This window comes from Theropithecus gelada, chromosome 17 (genome assembly GCF_003255815.1).
Source record: "Theropithecus gelada isolate Dixy chromosome 17, Tgel_1.0, whole genome shotgun sequence".
Lineage (NCBI taxonomy): Eukaryota > Metazoa > Chordata > Mammalia > Primates > Cercopithecidae > Theropithecus > Theropithecus gelada.
This window is the reverse complement of record NC_037685.1, coordinates 60,075,385-60,095,846: the sequence shown is the minus strand read 5'-3', so window position 1 is coordinate 60,095,846 and position 20,462 is coordinate 60,075,385. Positions and strand designations below refer to the sequence as shown.

Genomic DNA, 20,462 nt, shown 5'->3' with positions numbered 1-20,462 from the left:
CCTGGGCGACAGAGCAAGACTCCGTCTCCAAAAAAAATAAAAATAAAAATAAATAAATAAATAAACATAAATTTATTTTTTTGGTTTTTACCACTCATTGTTTTATGTGGCATAACAAAACCACATGTAAACAAAACATTGCATAAAGGAGGGAAGCAGTCATTTTATAATACTTTATCATAATAAAAAGATCCACAATAAAACATTCTAAAATGATTCATGAAGGCCAGGCGCAGTGGCTCACACCTGTAATCCTACCACTTTGGGAGGCTGAGGCAGGCAGATCATTTGAAGTCAGGAGTTCGTGACCAGCGTAGCCAACATGGTGAAACCTTGTCTCTACTAAAAATACAAAGATTAGCTGCGCGTGGTGATGGGTGCCTGTAATTCCAGCTACTTGAGAGGCTCAGGCAGGAGAATCGCTTGAACCCAGGAGGCAGAGGTTACAATGAGCTAAGATCATGCCACTGCACTCCAGCCTGGGCAACAGAGCAAGACTCTGTCTTCCATCGCCCAAAAGAATTATTCATGCAATATTTAAAAAATCCTCCCATTGTAAAAAGTGTTATTAATGTCTTACAGGCTACTGTAAGAGTACATCCTGATTTCTTATGTCCCCTAGTATTTGTAGAAGATACAACTCTATACACATTATAGGCAGAATCATGATCTTAAAAATCTAAATACAAATTACCTTGTTAAGACAAGAAATGATATGACTGAGGTCAATCCAGGGAGCACCCGCTTCTGTCACCTGATGAAAAAGATGATCCCTAAAGAGTTTCAACAGATAACGGTCTCCAGTCTCTGACCAAGTTGGATCCTTCTGAAACCTGGGGGAAATTAACATTTTACCTCAGTAACTCATGCTGTATGCTCTGTGGCCATATGTCTATTTTTTAGACTCAAAACTAGTTTAATTTTATTTTTTTCCCAATAAGTAAAAAATTGGGAGGGAGTCTGGCACAGTGTTTTTAAAACCAGTTTGACTGAACTAGTAAGTATATGAATTCCAGTTTTCAGCCAGCAGCTGTCAGGGGGACATGATCCCTTACGCATTCCTATTTTATATGACCTCTTTATTTCAGCCCCCACTATTAGATAAAATGGAAAAGATAAAAATGTCTTAAATCTTCTTTTCTTCCTCCCACTCTGTAGGTTACAAAATAGAGAGAGGTCAGATACACCTTCTACTTCACCAATATGTATAAAACAGAAAAATGTTTAGCAAACAAAAAGGAAGTAAGTATCAGTTTCCTACCATTCCATGTGAAAGCAAGCTGTAAAGAAGCAGATGACCACTGTGAGTTTTCAGTGACCTTAGGAATTTACAGTCTAGTAGGAAACAGACGTTACTCAAATAATCAAAGAAAGCTGTAACTGCATATTTACATAATGCTCCTAAAAGGGGTATGACATAAAAACAGAAACATGAGTTCTTCTAGTGGGGCAAGGAAGGTTTTCCAGAGGAAGTAGTGGCTGCCCTTCCCAGAAGAGGGATGCTCCTTCGTCAGAGATCGGTATTTGCATGGAGCACTGAAGAAACGTAAGGAAGGTCATGTGTCTGAATGGGTTGGGGGAGAAAAGAGACGAAAAGAAGACAGAGTGAGGGCAAGGAAAGCGACAGAGTGAAGACAAGAACAAAGAATGGGGGATGAGGACAGAAAATTAAGTAAAAGGCAGATTCGAGACCAGGATGAGAAGTAGGTAGGGATCAGACTACACAGCTTAGGTCATGTTTTAAAACTGGGTCTTTATTCTAAGAACCAGAGGAGAAGCTCACCATACGGTTTTAGCACAATCATATATATATGTTTTGCAAAGGTCACTCCAAGGACTTCCAATTAAAATAAGATTAAATACCCATTTATCGCTGCTCCCTTTCAACAGCCCATCAAATTGACAGTAAATGTCTAAAAAAAGGGAATAAACACAAGGACAAAGGGATCAGAAAAAGCAACAACAGTGAAGAAGAGATAATCATGAACATCTGGAAGGCAGAGGCAGATAGGCAAGTGGGATGACTTAGTAGACCTGACAAAACTGAACCCTAATTCTACAGGGGATGTGGGAAGAGGGTGCCCACAGGAAGCAAGCCGCCCACACTGGCATAGCTCAGAAACTGAAGCCACAAAGGACTACTAGAAGTGCAAGTTTGGACTGAGGATGAAAATAGGAGGATTGAGAAAAGGTTCTATAAACAGCAAACAGATAACCCATCTCTTAACCCCATCCCCACCTCTGTCTGACAAAAATCTGGAGGTTTTACTTTCTAAAAAGGGTGAATGAGAGAAGCTCGAGCCTCAGGGATGCCAAGCAAACCAGAAGGTGAAGAGCTGAGGAGTGCTGGATGACACCCTATTGAACAAATGCTTTCCCTCTGTGTGGTTCCCAAACCTGGCTCGTCAGGCTTATACCACAGACAGTAGAGGTTGGAAGATTCTTTTCAGTGGATGCTGACCTGTCCAAGACAAATGACAATACTTGAGAGTCTACCAAACACAAACAAAAATCATGTATAACAACATCACACTGCTTTATCATACAGAAAGGTTCAACATTCTATAATCCCTGCCCTCTCACAGGCTTCCCATTGGCTTTTTAGGACCTTATTTTTAATACGAATGGGCAGCTAAGTATCAGAAATCTTTTGAGGAGGAAACAAAACAAAACAAAATAAAGCAAACTCTTGATTCCTATGAGATACTGCAGGGAAAACGGAACAAAACTTAAAACTAAGACAAACACCAACCACCAGTAAAAATCTATTAATTGACGGCCTCAGAGAAATAAGAATTAGATGGTACAAGACAAATATTCAGAAAACAGAATTGTTCTTGGAAAATAAAAATATGATAGCAGAAATTTAAAAATTCAAAGAATTAGAAAAAACCCTTTAATATAATTGAGATAACTGCCTAGAAAGTAGGACAAAAAAAATTAGAGATATAAAATAGAAGAGAATATTTGAAAATCAATTGCAAAGGTCTAACATCTGAGCGATGAGAATTTCAGGAAAAGAAGTTATTAAAGAAACAATGAAGACCATGTCCCAGGACTGAAGGACGTTAAGTTTCCAAGATTAAATGGGTTCACACCTGTTAATCCATCATTATGACTCAAAACCCACACCAAGGAACATCACTGTGAATTTCTGAACATCAGTCACAAAAAAAAAAAAAAAAAAAAAAAAACACCACACCAAAAGCTTGGAGGAAAGAAAAGATTTAGAAAGAAAATGGCTTTGAATCTGCCTGGAAGTTAAAAGGAACAATGCTTCAAATTCTGAACTATCATCACTATTATTTACCTATGTACTGAAAGTACCCACTAACACAATCACTCAAGAGAAATTAGAAGTATAGAAACTGGGAAGGAAGCTATCATTATTTGCAGATGATATAATTAAACACCTGGGAAACTCGAAGAGAATTTACTGAAAACGACCCAAACAGAAGGTACCAGAGCATAAAATTTAAAGAAATCAAGAATTCTCATATACACAAATAACAAGAAGACACAATGGGGGAAATTTTCCCGTTTATAATAGCAACAAGATGAAATACCTAAGAACACACACTCAGTATGCTATAACTATATAAAAAACAACTTAAATACCACTGAAGAATACAAAAGTAGACACCAACAAATAGAATGACATACCATGATCTTGGATAAGATGACTCAACATCTAAAACCACAAATGTTCCCAGAGTTTAAACATGATAAACAGGCTATCTTCCCTATTAAGAAACCATCAGGTTTATTGGTTTTTTTTTTTTTAACTAAAGCAGCTGATTCTAGAATTTGTACAGAAAATTAAATAGTATTAGGAAAATAACAAAGTGGTGCCCAATAAATGGAAATGGGAAACAATACTGCTAGATTTCAAAATTCAATTTCATGACTGAATTAAAATAGTATGGAAGAGGTGTGGCTTCAAACCAGTGGGGAAAAGCTAGATTGTTCAACTATTCAATAAATAGCTTTTGGACTACTACGTAGTCTTGGGGACAAGGGGAGATGGACTTACACCTTACGCCCGATACAATTTCTAACTATGTAAAACATTTTTAATATGAAGAAATGAAACCACAAATGTTCTGGAAAAAACCATGAAATAGTTCCCTCGTAATCTTCGAGTAGAAAGAAGCTTTCTAACTATGATTCAAAATCCAGAAGCATAAAATAAATTTGGAGGCCGGGCGCGGTGGCTCACGCCTGTAATCCCAGCACTTTCGGAGTCCGAGGCGGGTGGATCACAAGGTCAGGAGATCAAGACCATCCTGGCTAACGCAGTGAAACCCCGTCTCTACTAAAAATACAAAAAATTAGCCAGGCGTAGTGGCGGGCATCTGTAGTCCCAGCTACTCGGAGGCTGAGGCAGGAGAATGGCGTGAACCCAGGAGGCGGAGCTTGCAGTGAGCCGAGACTGGGCCACTGCACTCCAGCCTGGGCGACAGAGCGAGACTCTGTCTCAATAAATAAATAAATAAATAAATAAATTTGGTTAATTACAGTACATACACAGATGTCTCCAAGGGTGGGAAATGAGCAGTCAAAAAAAAAAAAAAAAATCACAAAAAGAGTGAATCTCTTTAGCTCTTATATATCAATAAGAAAGACAAGCAATCCAACTGAAAATAAAGATGGGCAAAGGATACGAATTGAACAGGACATAAGAATGGATCAATAGCACAAAAGAGATACTCAAACATGCTCGTTAAGAGTAAATAGAACATAAAACTGCATTTAAATTCAATTTCTCACCTACAAGGCTGACTACAATCTAAGAGTTTGAAAAAAGTATTTTGGTGAGGCAGTCTCATGAATTACACACAGGTAAACTATTCTCCAATAGCTATGAAATTATTGTGATGTACCGACTGACCTAGCAATCACAATCGGCTTATATTTACATATATATAAGATTAAGTATGCACAAGTTAGTACCTACAGTATCGCCCACCCTAGCAAAGGGCCGAAAACAGCCCAAATGCCCATCCATAAGGAACTGGGGAAATATACTATAATATATCCACAGGATATACTACTACCAGGCCATAAAGTGTGAGGAGACACACAGCACAGTGGATAGGAGCACACACTCTGGAACCATACTGTCTAGACTAGAGTCCTGGATCATATACTTATTAATTATGCAACTTTTGTTCAAGCTATTTAACCTCTCTATGCTGCAGTTACTCTGTTAAATAGGAATAGCAATGGTAACTCCATCACAGGGTTGTTATGAGGAATAAGTTAGGGCATATTTGTAAACTATTTTGAATAGTGCTTGGCATATACTAAACATATATAAAGATTTCTAAAATACACAGTTATGACAAAATATACCGTATATGGTTTACAATTTTTATATATTTAAAGAGGGAGGGGATAAGAATATATAGTTGTATTTGTAACTCTGGAATAATACAGAAGAAACTAAAAATATAGACGGATGGGGGCAACTGGGAATAGATATTGGGGATGTCAGGAATGAAAGACAGACTTCTACAGTTTTCACTGCAAACTTTTCCTACTTTTTACTTTATTCATAGACAATCTATTTTAAAAATTTAGTTAATAAAAATAATTTCCTGGCTGGGCGCGGTGGCTCATGCCTGTAATCCTAGCACTTTGGGAGGCAGAGGCAGGTGGATCACCTGAGGTCAGAAGTTCGAGACCAGCCTGGACAACACGGTGAAACCCCATCTCTACCAAAAATACAAAAATTAGCTGGGCATGGTGGTGTGTGCCTGTAATCCCAGCTACACAGGAAGCTGAGGCAGGAGAATCGCTTGAACCTGGGAGGCGGAAGTTGCAGGGAGGCGGAGGTCGCAGAGAGCCGAGATCGCCCCATTGCACTCCAGCCTGGGGGATACAGAGAGATTCCCTCTAAAAAAAAAAAAAAAAAAAAGGGTAACATTTCCTGAGGACTATCTAGAATTTTATATACATTCACAGTATCAATAATGTGTGAAAGTAGAATAATGCCATTTTCAAATTTGCAAGACTAAACTCACCTTTTTCAGGAAGCTACAAGGACATGCTCCACTAAGTCCAAAAAAAATAAATAAATACACAAAGAAAAAAAGCAAGAAACCAGGGTATCCAACACAGAGAGATAATGAGAATTCCCAGATAATAGTGAAGGGAAGTTCCAGTTCTAAAGTGTAAGCACGTGCAGGCTTAAAGTGTAACCAGCCCATTTAGGAACAGGAAGGGTGGAGGATCTAGAGCCAATTCTCTAGGTGGGAGGGAAAAAAAGGAACTGATACATTACCTATTTTTGACCATATGGAAAGGTGTTTTGTAACACTAAATACAGAATTCAACTCATGTGTGCATGTGTGTGTGTGTGCACACATGTGCACGTGTGTAGGGAAGAGGATGAATCATTACCTGAATTATAGATGGGGGGAAAATCAAGAATAGAACTATAAACATACACTTTAAAGTAAAGAGATAAATGCTAGAAGAAACAGCCAAAAGAGTTTATTAAAAATGGTTTAACATATATTATGTTCTCTTCATTTAGAAAAATTACTAGGGAAAACATTAAATGAGTCTTTTGACTTTGAAGAAAAGCAAGTGGACTTCAATTTCATGGTTTAAAAAAAATCCCTCAAGTAGTAGTATTTATCTCTCACCTATCTCTATTAACAAATCAAACATTCCTGAAATGTAACTTACACTACAGTCATAATTGCAAATTCTATTCTACCTGTCTTTGACAGTTATGTAGTACAAACATCAGCTCTGCTTGTGTATATATGGTTAACATTAACTTACAAATGAGGTGGAACTAAGTGACAAATAGTGTAAAAGGTAATGCCTTTCCAATGCCACTGATATGATGGCTAAAAAAAGTGTACTTTAGGACAAGCGTGGGACTCACGCCTGTAATCCCAGCACTTTGGGAGGCCAAGGTGGGTGGATCACCCGAGGTCAGGAGTTCGAGACCATCCTGGCCAACATGGTGAAACCCCACCTCTACTAAAAATACAAAACTTAGCTGGGTATGGTGGTGGGCACCTGTAGTCCCAGCTACTTGGGAGGCTGAGGCAGGAGAATCGCTTGAACCCGGGAGGTGGAGGTTGCAGTCAGCCGAGATTGTGCCATTGCACTCCAGCCTGGCGACAGAGGGAGACTCTGTCTCAAAAAAAAAAAAAAACACCAACGTACTTTAATAGAAGGTGAGAGGCATGCAAAAATTAGAGATTTCTCAAGTATTTAAACTGACCAGGGTAAACTGATATGAAACTTCTTCCTCAAAAAGAAGATAGGGTAGAGGTAGTATTAGTCATAAAATGTGCCCTCATGTGCAAACCACAAGAGATTTCTAACGCAGCATATTTTCTGTAAGTATACATGTGTGTAAAATTCATAAGGACAGCCACACCTAAGCTGTTGTAAAAATAGCACCTTAACAGCTAACACAATCTTAAGGTCACTTCACGTAAGAATTTTTCTCTCTTCCCAAATAAAACCAGGCATACTTATTCTTATTATGCAAAATAGTGCTCTCGATTAAAAATATATTGTAAAATACTGTAAATCCTTACTCCGGCCTCTCATTGATTGTTCCCAATTTTGCTAGGAGCCTAAACAGTCTTCCATTTTGAACCTCCTATAAAACATTTTAAAAAGAGAAAAATGTTAATGTTCCAGATAACTGAACATAAAAACCAAAATTTACAAAAACTGGTAACCTGTACCAATATTACCTTTAAACGATAAATCCTAACACCCCCACCTTTTGGTTATACTTTTAAACAAACACAATATGTCCATTGCATTTCATAATGGTACTCAAGAAGATTATGGTACTGTCCATAGGAATTGGAAAAGTAACTTACATGAAAAACCAAGATTTTTGTCACATGACTGTAGCTAAGCCATGAATGAAAAGAACAGTGTCCAGAGGACATAAGAAATTAAAATACTACACATTCAGTGCCAACAAAAATATCTGCAATCTTAGCAAATAAGGCATTATATTTAGTACAATGATTATTTTGTGTATATTTATATACACAGATGCAAGTTGTGTGTACATTCTTTTAATTACACTCTTTACTGGCCAGGCGCGGTGGCTCACACCTGCAATCCCAGCACTTTGGGAGGCTGAGGCGGGCGGATCACTTGAGCTCAGGAGCTGGAGACCAGCCTGGTTAACATGGTGAAACCCTGCCTCTACAAAAAAATACAAAAATTAGCTGGGTGTGGTGGTGTGCACCTGTAATCCCAGCTACTTGGGAGGCTGAGGCAGGAGAATCACTTGAACCCGGGAGGTGAGGTTGCAGTGAGCCGAAATAGCACCACTGCACTCCAGCCTGGGTGACAAAGCAAGACTCTGTCTCAAAAAAAAAAAAAAAAAAAAAAAAGTTACACTCTTTACCTTTGCAAGGTCTTCCTCTATGACATCATTTCTCATTTGAGCAGCATCCAATTGAGTATAAAATCGAGCACCAATCATGGGCATGATGTCATTTACACTTCGCATCCTGTTTTGGTCAGTCAACAAATACCTACCCAAGATAAAAGAGGAATTACTTGAATGTCCAACACGCAATTTAAAAAACAAGATAACCCACAAACACATAACTGTTTCAGCGGCCATCATCTTAGCACACAAAATTTTGAAAACATTTTAATTCATGCAAGTCAAGCTCATTCTTAAAGCTTAAATATTACATTTCATTCCTCTGGAAAACTGTAAGAGCCAATGGAGAAACAGTAAACATGTCTCTTCTCTACATTTTCACTACTATGGAAATGAGAAAGAAAAGTGAAGTAGGGTTTCACTTACCCATTACTATTTACAAAAGTGCGAGATGAAAAGTGTTACAGGTCAGGTGCAGTGGTTCACACTTGTAATCCCAGCACTTTGGGAGGCCAAGGCAGCTAGATCACTTGAGGTCAGGAGTTTAAGACCAGCCTGGCCAACACAGCGAAGCCCTGTCTCTACTAAAAATACAAAATTAGCTGGGCATAGTGGCAGGCGCCTGTAGTCCCAGCCACTCAGGAGGCTGAGGCAGGAGAATCAGTTGAACCCAGGAGGCAGAGGTTGCAGTGAGCCGAGATGGCACCAACGCACTCCAGCCTGGGCAACAAAGCGAAACTCCATCTCAAAAAAAAAGGAAACAAACAAAAAACAAAAATAAATTAAGAAAAAGAAAAGTTTTGTGTGTGAGAGAGAGTGTGTGTGTGACAGAGTCTTGTTCTATTGCCAGGCTGGAGTGCAGCAGCGTGATCTCGGCTCACTGCTACATCCGCCTCCCAAGTTTAAGTGATTCTCCTGCCTCAGCCTCCCGAGTAGCTGGGACCACAGGCATGCGCCACCAAGCCCAGCTAATTTTGTATTTTTAGTGGAGACGGGGTTTCACCATGTTGGCCAGGATGGTCTCGATCTCTTGACCTCATGATCTGCCTGCCTTGGCCTCCCAAAGCACTGGGACTACAGGCATGAGCCACTGCACCCAGCCAAAAAAGAAAAGATTTTTAGAAACTTTTTTGAGAGGACTAAAAGGGGGTGGGTGAGGGGTGTGGAGCTTTTCCTGTTGCTCTTCAAAGATTAATTTTCAAAACTAAAACTGGGTTTTCAATTTTGCTAAATTGAATGAGCCTAACTTTTTAAGAAGCTGTCCTCTGCTCTAAAACTTAATTTACAAGGTATCATGACACACTCATTTCTGAGAAATGCAGTAACACACAGCAGAAGTAACCAGTTAAATTTCTTCTATCATTAGAACAGTGGCAGAAAATACTACATATTTCAAGGGCTACCTGTTAGAACACAAAGATTCTCAATCATCTATTGCCGCTTATTCTATAGGTAAGCCATTCTTGCCCTTTCTCATGAAAGCAGCCTCCTACTCCTTCACTCTTCTGCTTATAATTCTCTTATTTTCTTCATAGGTCTTATCACTACCTGAAAATATCTCACTGGTTTTTATGTTTATTTACTCTTTATTCCCATTAGGGTGTAAGCTCCAGGAGATGGGAATTTTGTTCACCTCATTCAAAGTATCCTGTATTCGGCATATACTAGTCATTCTTTTTTTGGATAAATGAATAGTTACACCCATGTGAATAAACTACATCTTAGCAATTCATCTGTAATTATGGACCTATTTGTACCCTGCTAATCATATTTAATGTTACTACAGGCTATGTGACTTTGGCAAGTTATTTGATCTCTGTGGCTCAGTTTTGTGTCTCTAAAATGGGACTAATAATGGTACCTAATTTATACGGTTATTGGGAGAATTAAAAAAATTAATTCCCATCAAGCAGTTTGAAAGGGCCTGATACATGGTTTAATTACTCCATCAATTTTAGTTTGTGGTTATTATTAAAGTATGGCTTTTTTGTTTATCCATTTTTTTATTAAAGAAAATTTCAAACATTTATAATACTAGAAGAGTAATGTAATGAATCTCCATGTATCATCACCCAGTTTCAATAATTATTAACATATGGCTAATTGATTATTTTTATGTCCTCTATCCCCACTTCTTTAAAAAGGAAAATTTAGAGATTATAACCTGAAATTATTTGAGGCATCCTAGGTATTTGCAAACTAAGGCTAGGAATCACTGTTGTGATCATAAATAAAACAAGTATTTTTATTGAAAAGATAAATCATCGTATTTGAATTTGATTATGAATACAATCCAGACAACCACTGGCTTCTAGTGCTGTCACAAGCAGGACATTTATGCCAGTGTAACAAACAACAGGTGGGCAATCCCACCCTCCATCCCCCAATTCATACCCCAGGGCTGGTCCAAAAAGAAACTGGATCATCCAGGGCTACACAGAAAGATCAGAAGGGGCAGCTGTAAGCTAAAAGAGACTGTTGATTAGCACCTCTTCTCTAGCACAGCTCATAACTGTAATCAAGGTTGTGGTTGCCCACCCTCTGGGATCTCTCAGTAGTAGCTATATCTTAGGGAGAAGTCCTTCTGTGGTGACAGTAGTCCACAACAGGTTTCTCTTAAGCCAAATTAATCTCAACTCCATACTCAAGGATTCTCTGGAATCTTAAGACACTGGAGCATAAGCCTGGGGGGTCTCCACACAAATGCTTTCCGGAATGGGTGTTTTGGCCAGGGTACATGACTGGATTGCACCTGAGGCTAATTCATGATGGCTTTCACACTCTCTAGAGCAGCACTATCCAATAGAACTCCCAAGATGAGGGAAATATTCTATGTCTGTGCTGTCCAATTATGTTAGCCAGTAATTACATGTGGCTGCTGAGCTCTTGAAATGTGACTAGTGTAACTGAAGAAGTAAACTTTAAATTTCAATTAATATCAATGTAAAAGGTCACATGCAGCTAGTGGATACCAACAAACTTCTACTGGGTACCCTTTGACCAAATGTTTAAAACATCAGTAACTAATTTAAACACACTGGTTTATCAATTTATCTAAGAAATATTTATTTTGCAATAAAAATAAAGAAATAAAGTTTCTGTTTTGTTTGATTTTAAATAGTGGGAACCAAAACAATCACTTAAAACAAAAAAAGCTCTGTCTTATCGCAAATAATCATTCTATACAATTTATCATATATTAAAACTTACAAAATCAGATTCTTCAGGTCAGAGGAATAGTTGATTGTCACCAGTTCCATGGCTTTCTGTAAATTCTCTCGCTGAATTCCTGCCAAAGAGTTGCAAGCCAAAGCCAACACAACTTTTCCTAATGATATCAGATCTGCTTGCTGACATGAAAGAATAAACATAACTTTTAATTTTCATTTCATAGGTACTCATTTCATACACTGACACCACTGCCTAAATGGAAAAAGCATCATTATAAATAAGCTGCAGGCAGGGTTCTCAAACAGCGGTGCTCCTCAGAATAACCTGGAGCTTATTAAAAAGATGACTTCTGAGCCTCTCCACCAGATTCTCACTGGATGGGTCCAGAAAACGGCTCAACATTTCTAAAGCACCCAGGTAATTCTGATGAAGGTAGTTCTAGGTCCACGCTTTAAGAGACTTTAAGCAATTCCCATGCCAACTACAAATTGCCATTTTTTATAAGTTTTTCTTTCTAACTTTTTAAAATTTAAATAGAGCTAATATTCTTCTCTATTACAACAAATTTAAGGTTACTATACATTTGATTTGCTACGACCACTGTAACTTAAGACACACACTTTTCTCATTTTCTGTTACCCCCAGAATATAGTGTGAATGTGAAGGATTATCTGAAGAAAAGTTATCCTGTTACAAACATTAGCATTAACCAGATTTTAGAGCAAATTCTCTAGAACATCAAAAATGCTACAAACCTCAATGAATGACATCCCATCTATCTTTGTTTCCAAATAGACTATTTTTACTCACACTATAACAGATCTTTAAGCTCTGGAACCACCAGCTGCTTTCCTAAAACCTCTCCCACTCAAGATTTACCATTATGAGGCTTTCCTTCTAAAAGGATTTTCAAAAGACAGCTGTCTGAATTAAGTCCTTTATCACCTATAACTCCAGGAAACAGTATGGTCATCCCAAGTGGCCCTGATTGGTAGGAAGCTATCAACAACTACATGCCTTACAGAATGGAGTACTTCAGAATTAACATGAAACCACCTGAAGCAATTTCTACAACAGACATTTGCAGATCTTTAAAATCTGAGAACTCATCTAAATTATTAGACACATGTTCATTTACTGAGCGTTAGTTTATTATAAGGAATTTTCAAGCCTAGCTGTACATTATCATCACTTGAGGAGCTTAAAAACAAAACCCAAATCATCTAGTAGCCATCCCCTCATCTCAATTTTGGTATAATCAGTCTGGGATCAAAATCTAGGTATTGGTATTTTTCTAAGCTTCCACAAATGATCGTGATATGCAGCCAGGATTGAGAACCACTGGTTTGTTGGAATATTTGTCACTTTAAGGCAATCATTAGTGAAATTCTAGCATTATATGGTTATCCTTAACAACACCCTACCCAAATAATGAGTAAATTTTAACATTAAACTCCATTACTAAAATAACATTTAAAAGTTCATACTAAAAAATTTATCCGAAACTAGCATTTGTGAATCTGACACTGAACAGGAGATAAGGAGACAGACTGATTAGGTAGAGAAACTACTTCGAATCTATTAGAAAAGATCCAAAGATTCATGCCAGAAAACTTTGTAAACCTCACTGGTGGAAGAGTCAGGAGACAAGAATGGCAGGAGGGAAGCTGGCATGGGAAGGAGTACTATTACTGTTGCCATCATTTCTGTTCGCTGGAGGACACTGTGATGAACTCCAAAAAGAACGTCTCTCAATCACACTTTAGATCAAGTAAAACATTCCAAGTTATATTCATGAAATTATAGAAATCTCAGCCAAAAGAAATCAGTGCATGTAAATGCCAACTATAAATTTCTATGGGCGATTCAATCCAAAGTATCCAGCAAAGCACAGCAAAGACTGTGGCTGTTTATCACATGTTTGAGCAGCAGATATCAACACCCAGTCTTCCAGCTCTTTGAGCAGCAGAATTTTCAGTTTGTTCCACCCTGAACTGATGCTGTATTAAGCCTCCCTCCCAGAATATTCCATTATTCTCTATTATGAGACAGAAAACCAAAATGGTCCAAGAGAGCTGAAGAACCAGATGGTTTTAAAAAATAACAATATCTGATTTTCAGTGCATCCCACCACCTCTCTAAAGCGGACTCAAGGTGAGAACATCCGCTTTTAGAAATAAAGTACACGTGTGACACAGTCCAGATTAAATTAGAGGTTATTTTAAACAAAAGAAGTTAATAAAATCTTAATTAAGAGAGTTTCACACCATAAAACTCAGTAACTCTCCTTTCCTTATTTCTCAGCTAAATAATTTTCCATTTGTTATTTTGCTTCTTACCTCCATCTGGTTTTCCCCCCATTTGTTGAATTCAGGAGATTTGCCCCCCAACTGATTTTCAGTTTCTTCCTGATTCTTGACTTCTTGATTTCTTTTTCTGATTCTATCTATGGCTCTACTTATGTCCATTTTACTCAAAGTCAGTCTCTATTCACGTGTCTGAAACAGACTATGAAAAATATACTACAAGAAACAATGCACTCCTCATGTATCCTCTTCTCTGTAAAATCACACTCCCCCTTTGGAACTATCTTTCATTCTTTCCTATACCTTACTATAATAAACTATATTAAAAAATCAGCTACACATATATACCCAAAAAAAGAAAGCCTGATATATGTCCTTCAATGCTGAAAAAAAATAAAGAGGTGATAATTAATTGAAGGTTGCCTGATTACACGAATGAAGGCATATCCTGACTTACAAATATTAGTAAGTTGCCCTAAATGCTTACATAAACTTGGTTGTTTGGAACTCAGAGATTTTTTTCTTATGAAAAGTTTTGTTTTTCAAGGTAACTACACAACCCACAACATACCTGAAAAGGAACCCTATTGAGAAAAGAACGAGGAGCATGTGCAGTTTCGTTTTTGTTTTTAATGCAGACAGGGGTTTCTAGATACTTACATTAGAAGATGATGGTGCTGCTCTAAAAATGTGTAATTTTCCTTCAAAAATATAATATTATCTGCTTGGATGTATATCCAAGTGTATATAATCTCTAATATTTTAAAAGTCAATAATCTGTCACTTTGGAAGCATAAAGGTCATAAAGAAAAATTAATCAGAGCCAACTAGTTAGGCACTAAGTATAAGAAGATAAGAATGACAGTAGCTAAGAAACAACATCTCCAGATAAGAAAGAGGCAGCAAATGCCCTCAGGCAGAAGAACACAATGCGGCTGTTGGGGGAAAAAAAAAGAACTAATCACCTTCCTCCCTGTATTGCCCACTAGATGTTGCTATCAACCAGAACAGCTCGGCTGCTGCTGAGGTTAGATGGGCACAAGCAGAGGGGAAGGAGGATGTGAAATGTCTGCAAACAACCGAATGCAATGAGTGCCTGCAAGTCTTTGGGACTGCACTGTCTGTGGTTTACCAGCAAAAGAGATTGATGCATGAACTGAAATACTAAACAGTGATTAGACTCTACTTCTCATTTTATGCTTTTTGTTCTAAAATTCTATCAGTGAATTAAAATCTTCTTCTAAAACTTTAAACAAAGTAAGTTGAAAAGAGAAGAGCAATAAGGTGTTTCTCCATGTAATTAAGAAATTATGCCTTGGAGCAAACCTTTGTCAGTTAATAAATGTTCAAAAAACTCACAAACTTCTTATACACAAAGAACTAAAATTGTCTTAAAATCACAGCTGCCTATCCTAATGTGAAGCATTCCAATACAAACTGAATAACCTATTTACTTTAGTTTTGTTACCTGCGGAGTAATCAAGGCAAACGCAACTATTCCTTCTCTGAGATGGAGTCTCGCTGTGCTACCCAGGCGGGAGTGCAGTGGCACGATCTTGGCTCACTGCAACCTCCGCCTCCGAGGTTCAAGCGATTCTCCTGCCTTAGCCTCCCAAGTAGCTGGGACTACAGGTGTGTGCCATCACAAACCTGGCTAATTTTTGTATTTTAATAGAGACGGGGTTTCACCATGTTGGCCAGGCTGGTCTCGAGCTCCTGAGCTCAAGTGATCTGCCCACCTCAGCCTCCCAAAAACACTGGGATTACGGGTGTGAGCCACCGCACCTGGCCTAAAGCAACTGTTCTTAATGCTTGAAGAAATACGTTCTTATTATTCAATACTTTATCATTTAAATCAGGAAGTAAGCAGCAAAATAGCTAAGAAACATCACAAGGCCTAAATCAACACTAATAAAATGAAGTCAGACAATAATAAAATACTAATAATGTATAAGAAGTGAGTGATATGTTCTGACTAAATTTTAAAAATTACTTAGAAAATGGCAATCCAACAACAAACCTCTGAAAACATTTCTAAAATTTTATGACTGGTAGTCAGACAAGTGTTCTAAAAGTAAAAATAATAGGTGTAATTAAAGGAGTGAAAAAGAAGGGTGTCATTTAATATAGTCCATTCATTTGATGAGTCTGTTTTAATCTATCTATGCTTAGGACACGTTTCCTAAATCACATAAATACATTTTCATTTTGAACAGTTAAGAGTCTGACATTGTCATGAGGCCGGGCACAGTGGCTCATGCCTGTAATCCCAGCACTTTGGGAGGCCGAGGTGGGCGGATCACCTGAGGTCAGGAGTTCGAGACCAGCCTCACCAACATGGAGAAATCCCATCTATATACTAAAAATACAGAATTAGCATGGTGGTGCATGCCTGTAATCCCAGCTACTCAGGAGGCTAAGGCAGGAGAATGCTTGAACCTGGGAGGCAGAGGATGTGGTGAGCCGAGATCGTGCCATTGCACTCCAGCCTGGGTAACAAGAGTGAAACCCCGCCTAACAACAACAACAAAAAAGTGTCTCTGACATTGTCATGAATTCCCTTTATTCCAGCCTACAAGGGCTCTACACTAAATACATCATAATGGTTAAGAAATACCAGCCTGGGCAACATAGTGAGCCTCCATCTCTGCAAAAAATAAAAATAAAAAAAATTTTAGCCAGGCACAGTAGTGCACATCTATGGTTCCAGCTACATGGGAGGCTGAGGTGAGAGGATTGCTCGGGTCCAGTTCAAAAGCTGCAGTGAGCTGACTGCACCACTGCACTCCAGCCCAGGTGACACAGCAAGACAGAAGCAAAAGAAAAGAAAGGAAAAGAGAGAGAAAGAAATAAAGAGGGGAAAGGAAAGGAAGACAAGAAAAGAGAGGAAGGGGAGGGGAGATACATGTTCAAAGTCTGCACAGAGACTACCCCAAAATAAATTAAAATCTAGGCTTAAAACACTGAAATACTTTAAAATGAACAAAATTTGTATTTAATAAAGGAAAACAAGTAAATATCCATGTTAATTCTTACTCACCTGGTACTGGGCCATCAATGCCAATGGATTATTATTTTGACTGTTATCAAATGTTAAAACATCAAAAACTCCAACACAATTTACTCGCAACCTTTAAGGACCAGATAATTTAAAGAAAATAATTAAAATAAGTTTTTAAAAAATTGCATACTCATGGAAAAGTAACATTTCCCAAAATATTAGGAAGGATCTCAGAATTGAGTTTAACTTCCAACCTACCCCACACCACCTCCACCGACCACCATTTTGGAAATGGGAAAATTAAGGCTCAGAGATATCAAGTGATATACCTACAGCTGTAAAAGTCAGAAACGGACAAAGCCAGAACTATAACTCACATCTCTTGACTAACAGGTCAGTGTCCTTTTCACCATTCCAAGCTGTTTATTAGTTATTCATAAAAGAGAACTAGTTAGCTTTCTAACACTTGCAAAAGATGTACCAGACACTGTTCTAAGCATTTTACGTGACTTATTCAAATCTCTCAATAACTTTTTGAGGGGTACCTCATAAATAAGCAAAATGGAGTTAGTAGTACACTTGTCTAATAAGGTTGTCGAAACACAATTTGAAGAAGTAACTTGTTCAACGGCATATCAATAGTAACTATCAAAGCCAGGATATGAACTTAAATAACTTGGTACCAGATCTATAGCTCTATGCTATGCAGCCCAAGACAATCTCAAAATTACAGCAACTCAAAACTCAGGTGAAGAGAACACTGATAACTGTACCAGTTGCTCTCAAAGCATGTGACTCAATAGCAGCAACGGCAACATCTAGAAACTTGTTAAAAATGCAAATTCTTAGGCCCCAGTGCAGACTTATGAATGAAAAACTCTTGGGGTAGGGCCCAGCAAGCTGTGTTTTATAAGTCCTCCAGGTGATTCTGATTCATGCTAGAATTTGTGAACCATGGTGCTACATAGAAAAGTTGTACTGATACTATCTTTATATTCCCCTAACCCTAACCACATATCCCCTAACCTTTCCCAAGATTTTTGGTTAATAATCAGGCATTTTATTCAGAATTCAACATTTTTTTTAAAAAAAGCTTACAAATTAATTCAAAGTCACAGAAGTTCTTCTGGATGGAATATATGCAAAGGCAGAATTAAAACAATCATGTTTTGTTTACTAAGTTGTCAAAGGTAAGATGCTCAATAAAAGAAACCAAAACTCAAAATGCTAGTACCTTGTTTTGCCAGTTATCAGAATCTTTGTTGGATCCATAACTCGACATGCCAAACCTGCTGTATGAATGGTACGCAATGCAGAACTTAGTTGGACAATATATGCCCAAATAAGAGATTCTGGCAATAATCCAGCATGTTGCCTGGGCAACGGTCCATCATGTTGACCTATACAGCAAAGAAATCCAAAAAATGTCATCTTAAGTAATCAACTAAAAGACTAAAATATTAAAACCAAAATTAGCAAAGATAATTCATGTACACTCATGGCACAACATGTCAATTTATATATGTGTGTGTATGTATCTCTGTAATTTAAGTTTAATCTATTGCCCAAAGGTTCCTGTCCGAGATTATGACTTTTATATTGTTACCAGCAACAGGGCTCTCACTGAAATGCTCTTTTCTGTAACCACATAATTACTGAATAAAAATTATTTAAAGTAAGAATTTATACTTAATTGTTAACCAAATAAATATAAAAACAGAAACTGTAGAGGTTATTCCACTTAAAATGTGGCTGGCTAATCCTACCCTGTATTATTGTTTAGGCATGTGAGAGCTGTTCATTGTGTGGCTTGATGAAAATAAAAGTCTCTACCATCACTTACGGTGAATGTTCGTTTTCCTTATACCACTCGGCCCCTCTATCACAAAGGTGTATTCTATTAACTCATTAAGTGGTTTTTGATAATATTTTCTAGGTCATTGTTAATATATTGTAAATCAGTAGAAAAGGAGACATATAAATTTAATCAAGATTTTGTAATTATTCCAAGGAATATGTCCTTATATTCTTTTCTTTGTGGAAACAGTTTTGCTATGTTGCCCAGGCTGATCTCCAACTCCTGGGCTCAAATGATCCATATTTCTCAGCCTCCCTAAGTGCTGGGATTGCAGACATGAGCCGCTACGCCCTGTCGACCTTATATTCATATTGTTGTAAAACAACCTTTTGTGAATCAGTTATAAAAAGCAACATAATTAAATGGTTAATTATGTACTTACAATAAATAACAAATATGTACTTATGGTTTGAAATAAAATTTCCGGTAAGCAGCATATACAAAATTCAAAAATAATTATCTCTCAATTTGGACAGAAGATAATACACTCTGGAAATATGTGTAAGAAGACTCAAAAAAATGGCACTGGTAACAAATGCCAAGCCAATCTCAAAAATGACTATCAATCGTTTAAATGAAACTATTAATAAATGTAGTAATAAGGAAACAGAGTTTTTACAGCAAACATATATATAGTGCTTACTGTCTGCCAGACTCTGTTCTAGTTGTTTTACTGATATAGACTCATTCTGAATCTTGTATCAACTCCATATGGTATGTTATTCTTCCCATTTTCTAAATTAACATATTTCTTATACTTTGCTATTTTTTTCATTTGTGCTAAGATAATAAATTACATAGTATAGGAAAATGGTAGGCTTTTATGCATGTATGGTACGGTTAGGGAAGTTACGACTACTCAAACAATACTTTAAAATATTAAAAGGACTACTTCCTATGAAAATGTAAACATTAGTATATTAATCAGTGAACACCAAAAACAGAATAATTACGATTAAAAAATTACTGGAAAAGAATGCTATAAAACAGTGGGTCTCAAAAGAAACCACTCCAGCATTTGGCAACATCTGGAGATATTTCTGGCATTACAATTGGGGTAGAGGGGGATTGCTACTGGCATTCAGTAGGCAGAACCAGGCCCTTCAGTCAGAAGAGGCCACTATAAACATTCTGAAATGCACAAGACAGCCCCCACAAAAATAATTATCCAGCTCAAAATGTCAATACTGCTTAAGTTGAGAAACACAGTTATAAATTAAAGCCAACAGTCATTTCACAGGTGTTACTACCAAAATAAATTGGAGCAACAACTATAGTCATCTATAAGAAAAGTTGTACCACATCCCCTTCCACAAAATTATGCATGTGTCTACAGATGACATAGCAAAAGGAAAAAAATGACCACATTCTATGTTAAATGTGAAACAGCCATGTAACCACAACTTTCTTTTTTCAACTGTCAGAATGCAAAAAGCGAAGTAACAAGTAAACAGAAGTAATCTATTTTTGTCTATAATTAGAGTCTTTAAAGAGAGTTGCAATCTGAAAGATACTAGAATATGGACTCAAATCTTTCTCCCCTCCTCTTTAATTTTCTTTTTTTTTTTTTTTTTTTTTTTGAGACGGAGTCTCGCTGTGTCGCCCAGTCTGGAGTGCAGTGGCGCGATCTCGGCTCACTGCAAGCTCCGCCTCCCGGGTTCACGCCATTCTCCCGCCTCAGCCTCTGAGTAGCTGGGACTACAGGCGCCCGCCACCTCGCCCGGCTAGTTTTTTGTA

At 37.6% G+C, this 20,462-nt stretch overlaps 1 protein-coding gene across 1 annotated transcript in view; it reads right to left on the bottom strand.

The window, feature by feature from the left end:
• The window catches only part of PAN3 (poly(A) specific ribonuclease subunit PAN3), a 162,058-nt gene that overhangs the window by 6,205 nt on the left and 135,391 nt on the right, over positions 1 to 20,462 (bottom strand). Inside the window, exons 13-18 of the mRNA XM_025364660.1 lie at positions 18,102 to 18,267; positions 16,907 to 16,997; positions 11,600 to 11,739; positions 8,405 to 8,534; positions 7,569 to 7,633; positions 695 to 833 (exon numbers count right to left, since the gene is read on the bottom strand). Of these exons, the coding sequence (XP_025220445.1) occupies positions 695 to 833; positions 7,569 to 7,633; positions 8,405 to 8,534; positions 11,600 to 11,739; positions 16,907 to 16,997; positions 18,102 to 18,267 (731 nt within the window). The remainder of the gene's footprint in view (positions 1 to 694; positions 834 to 7,568; positions 7,634 to 8,404; positions 8,535 to 11,599; positions 11,740 to 16,906; positions 16,998 to 18,101; positions 18,268 to 20,462) is intronic.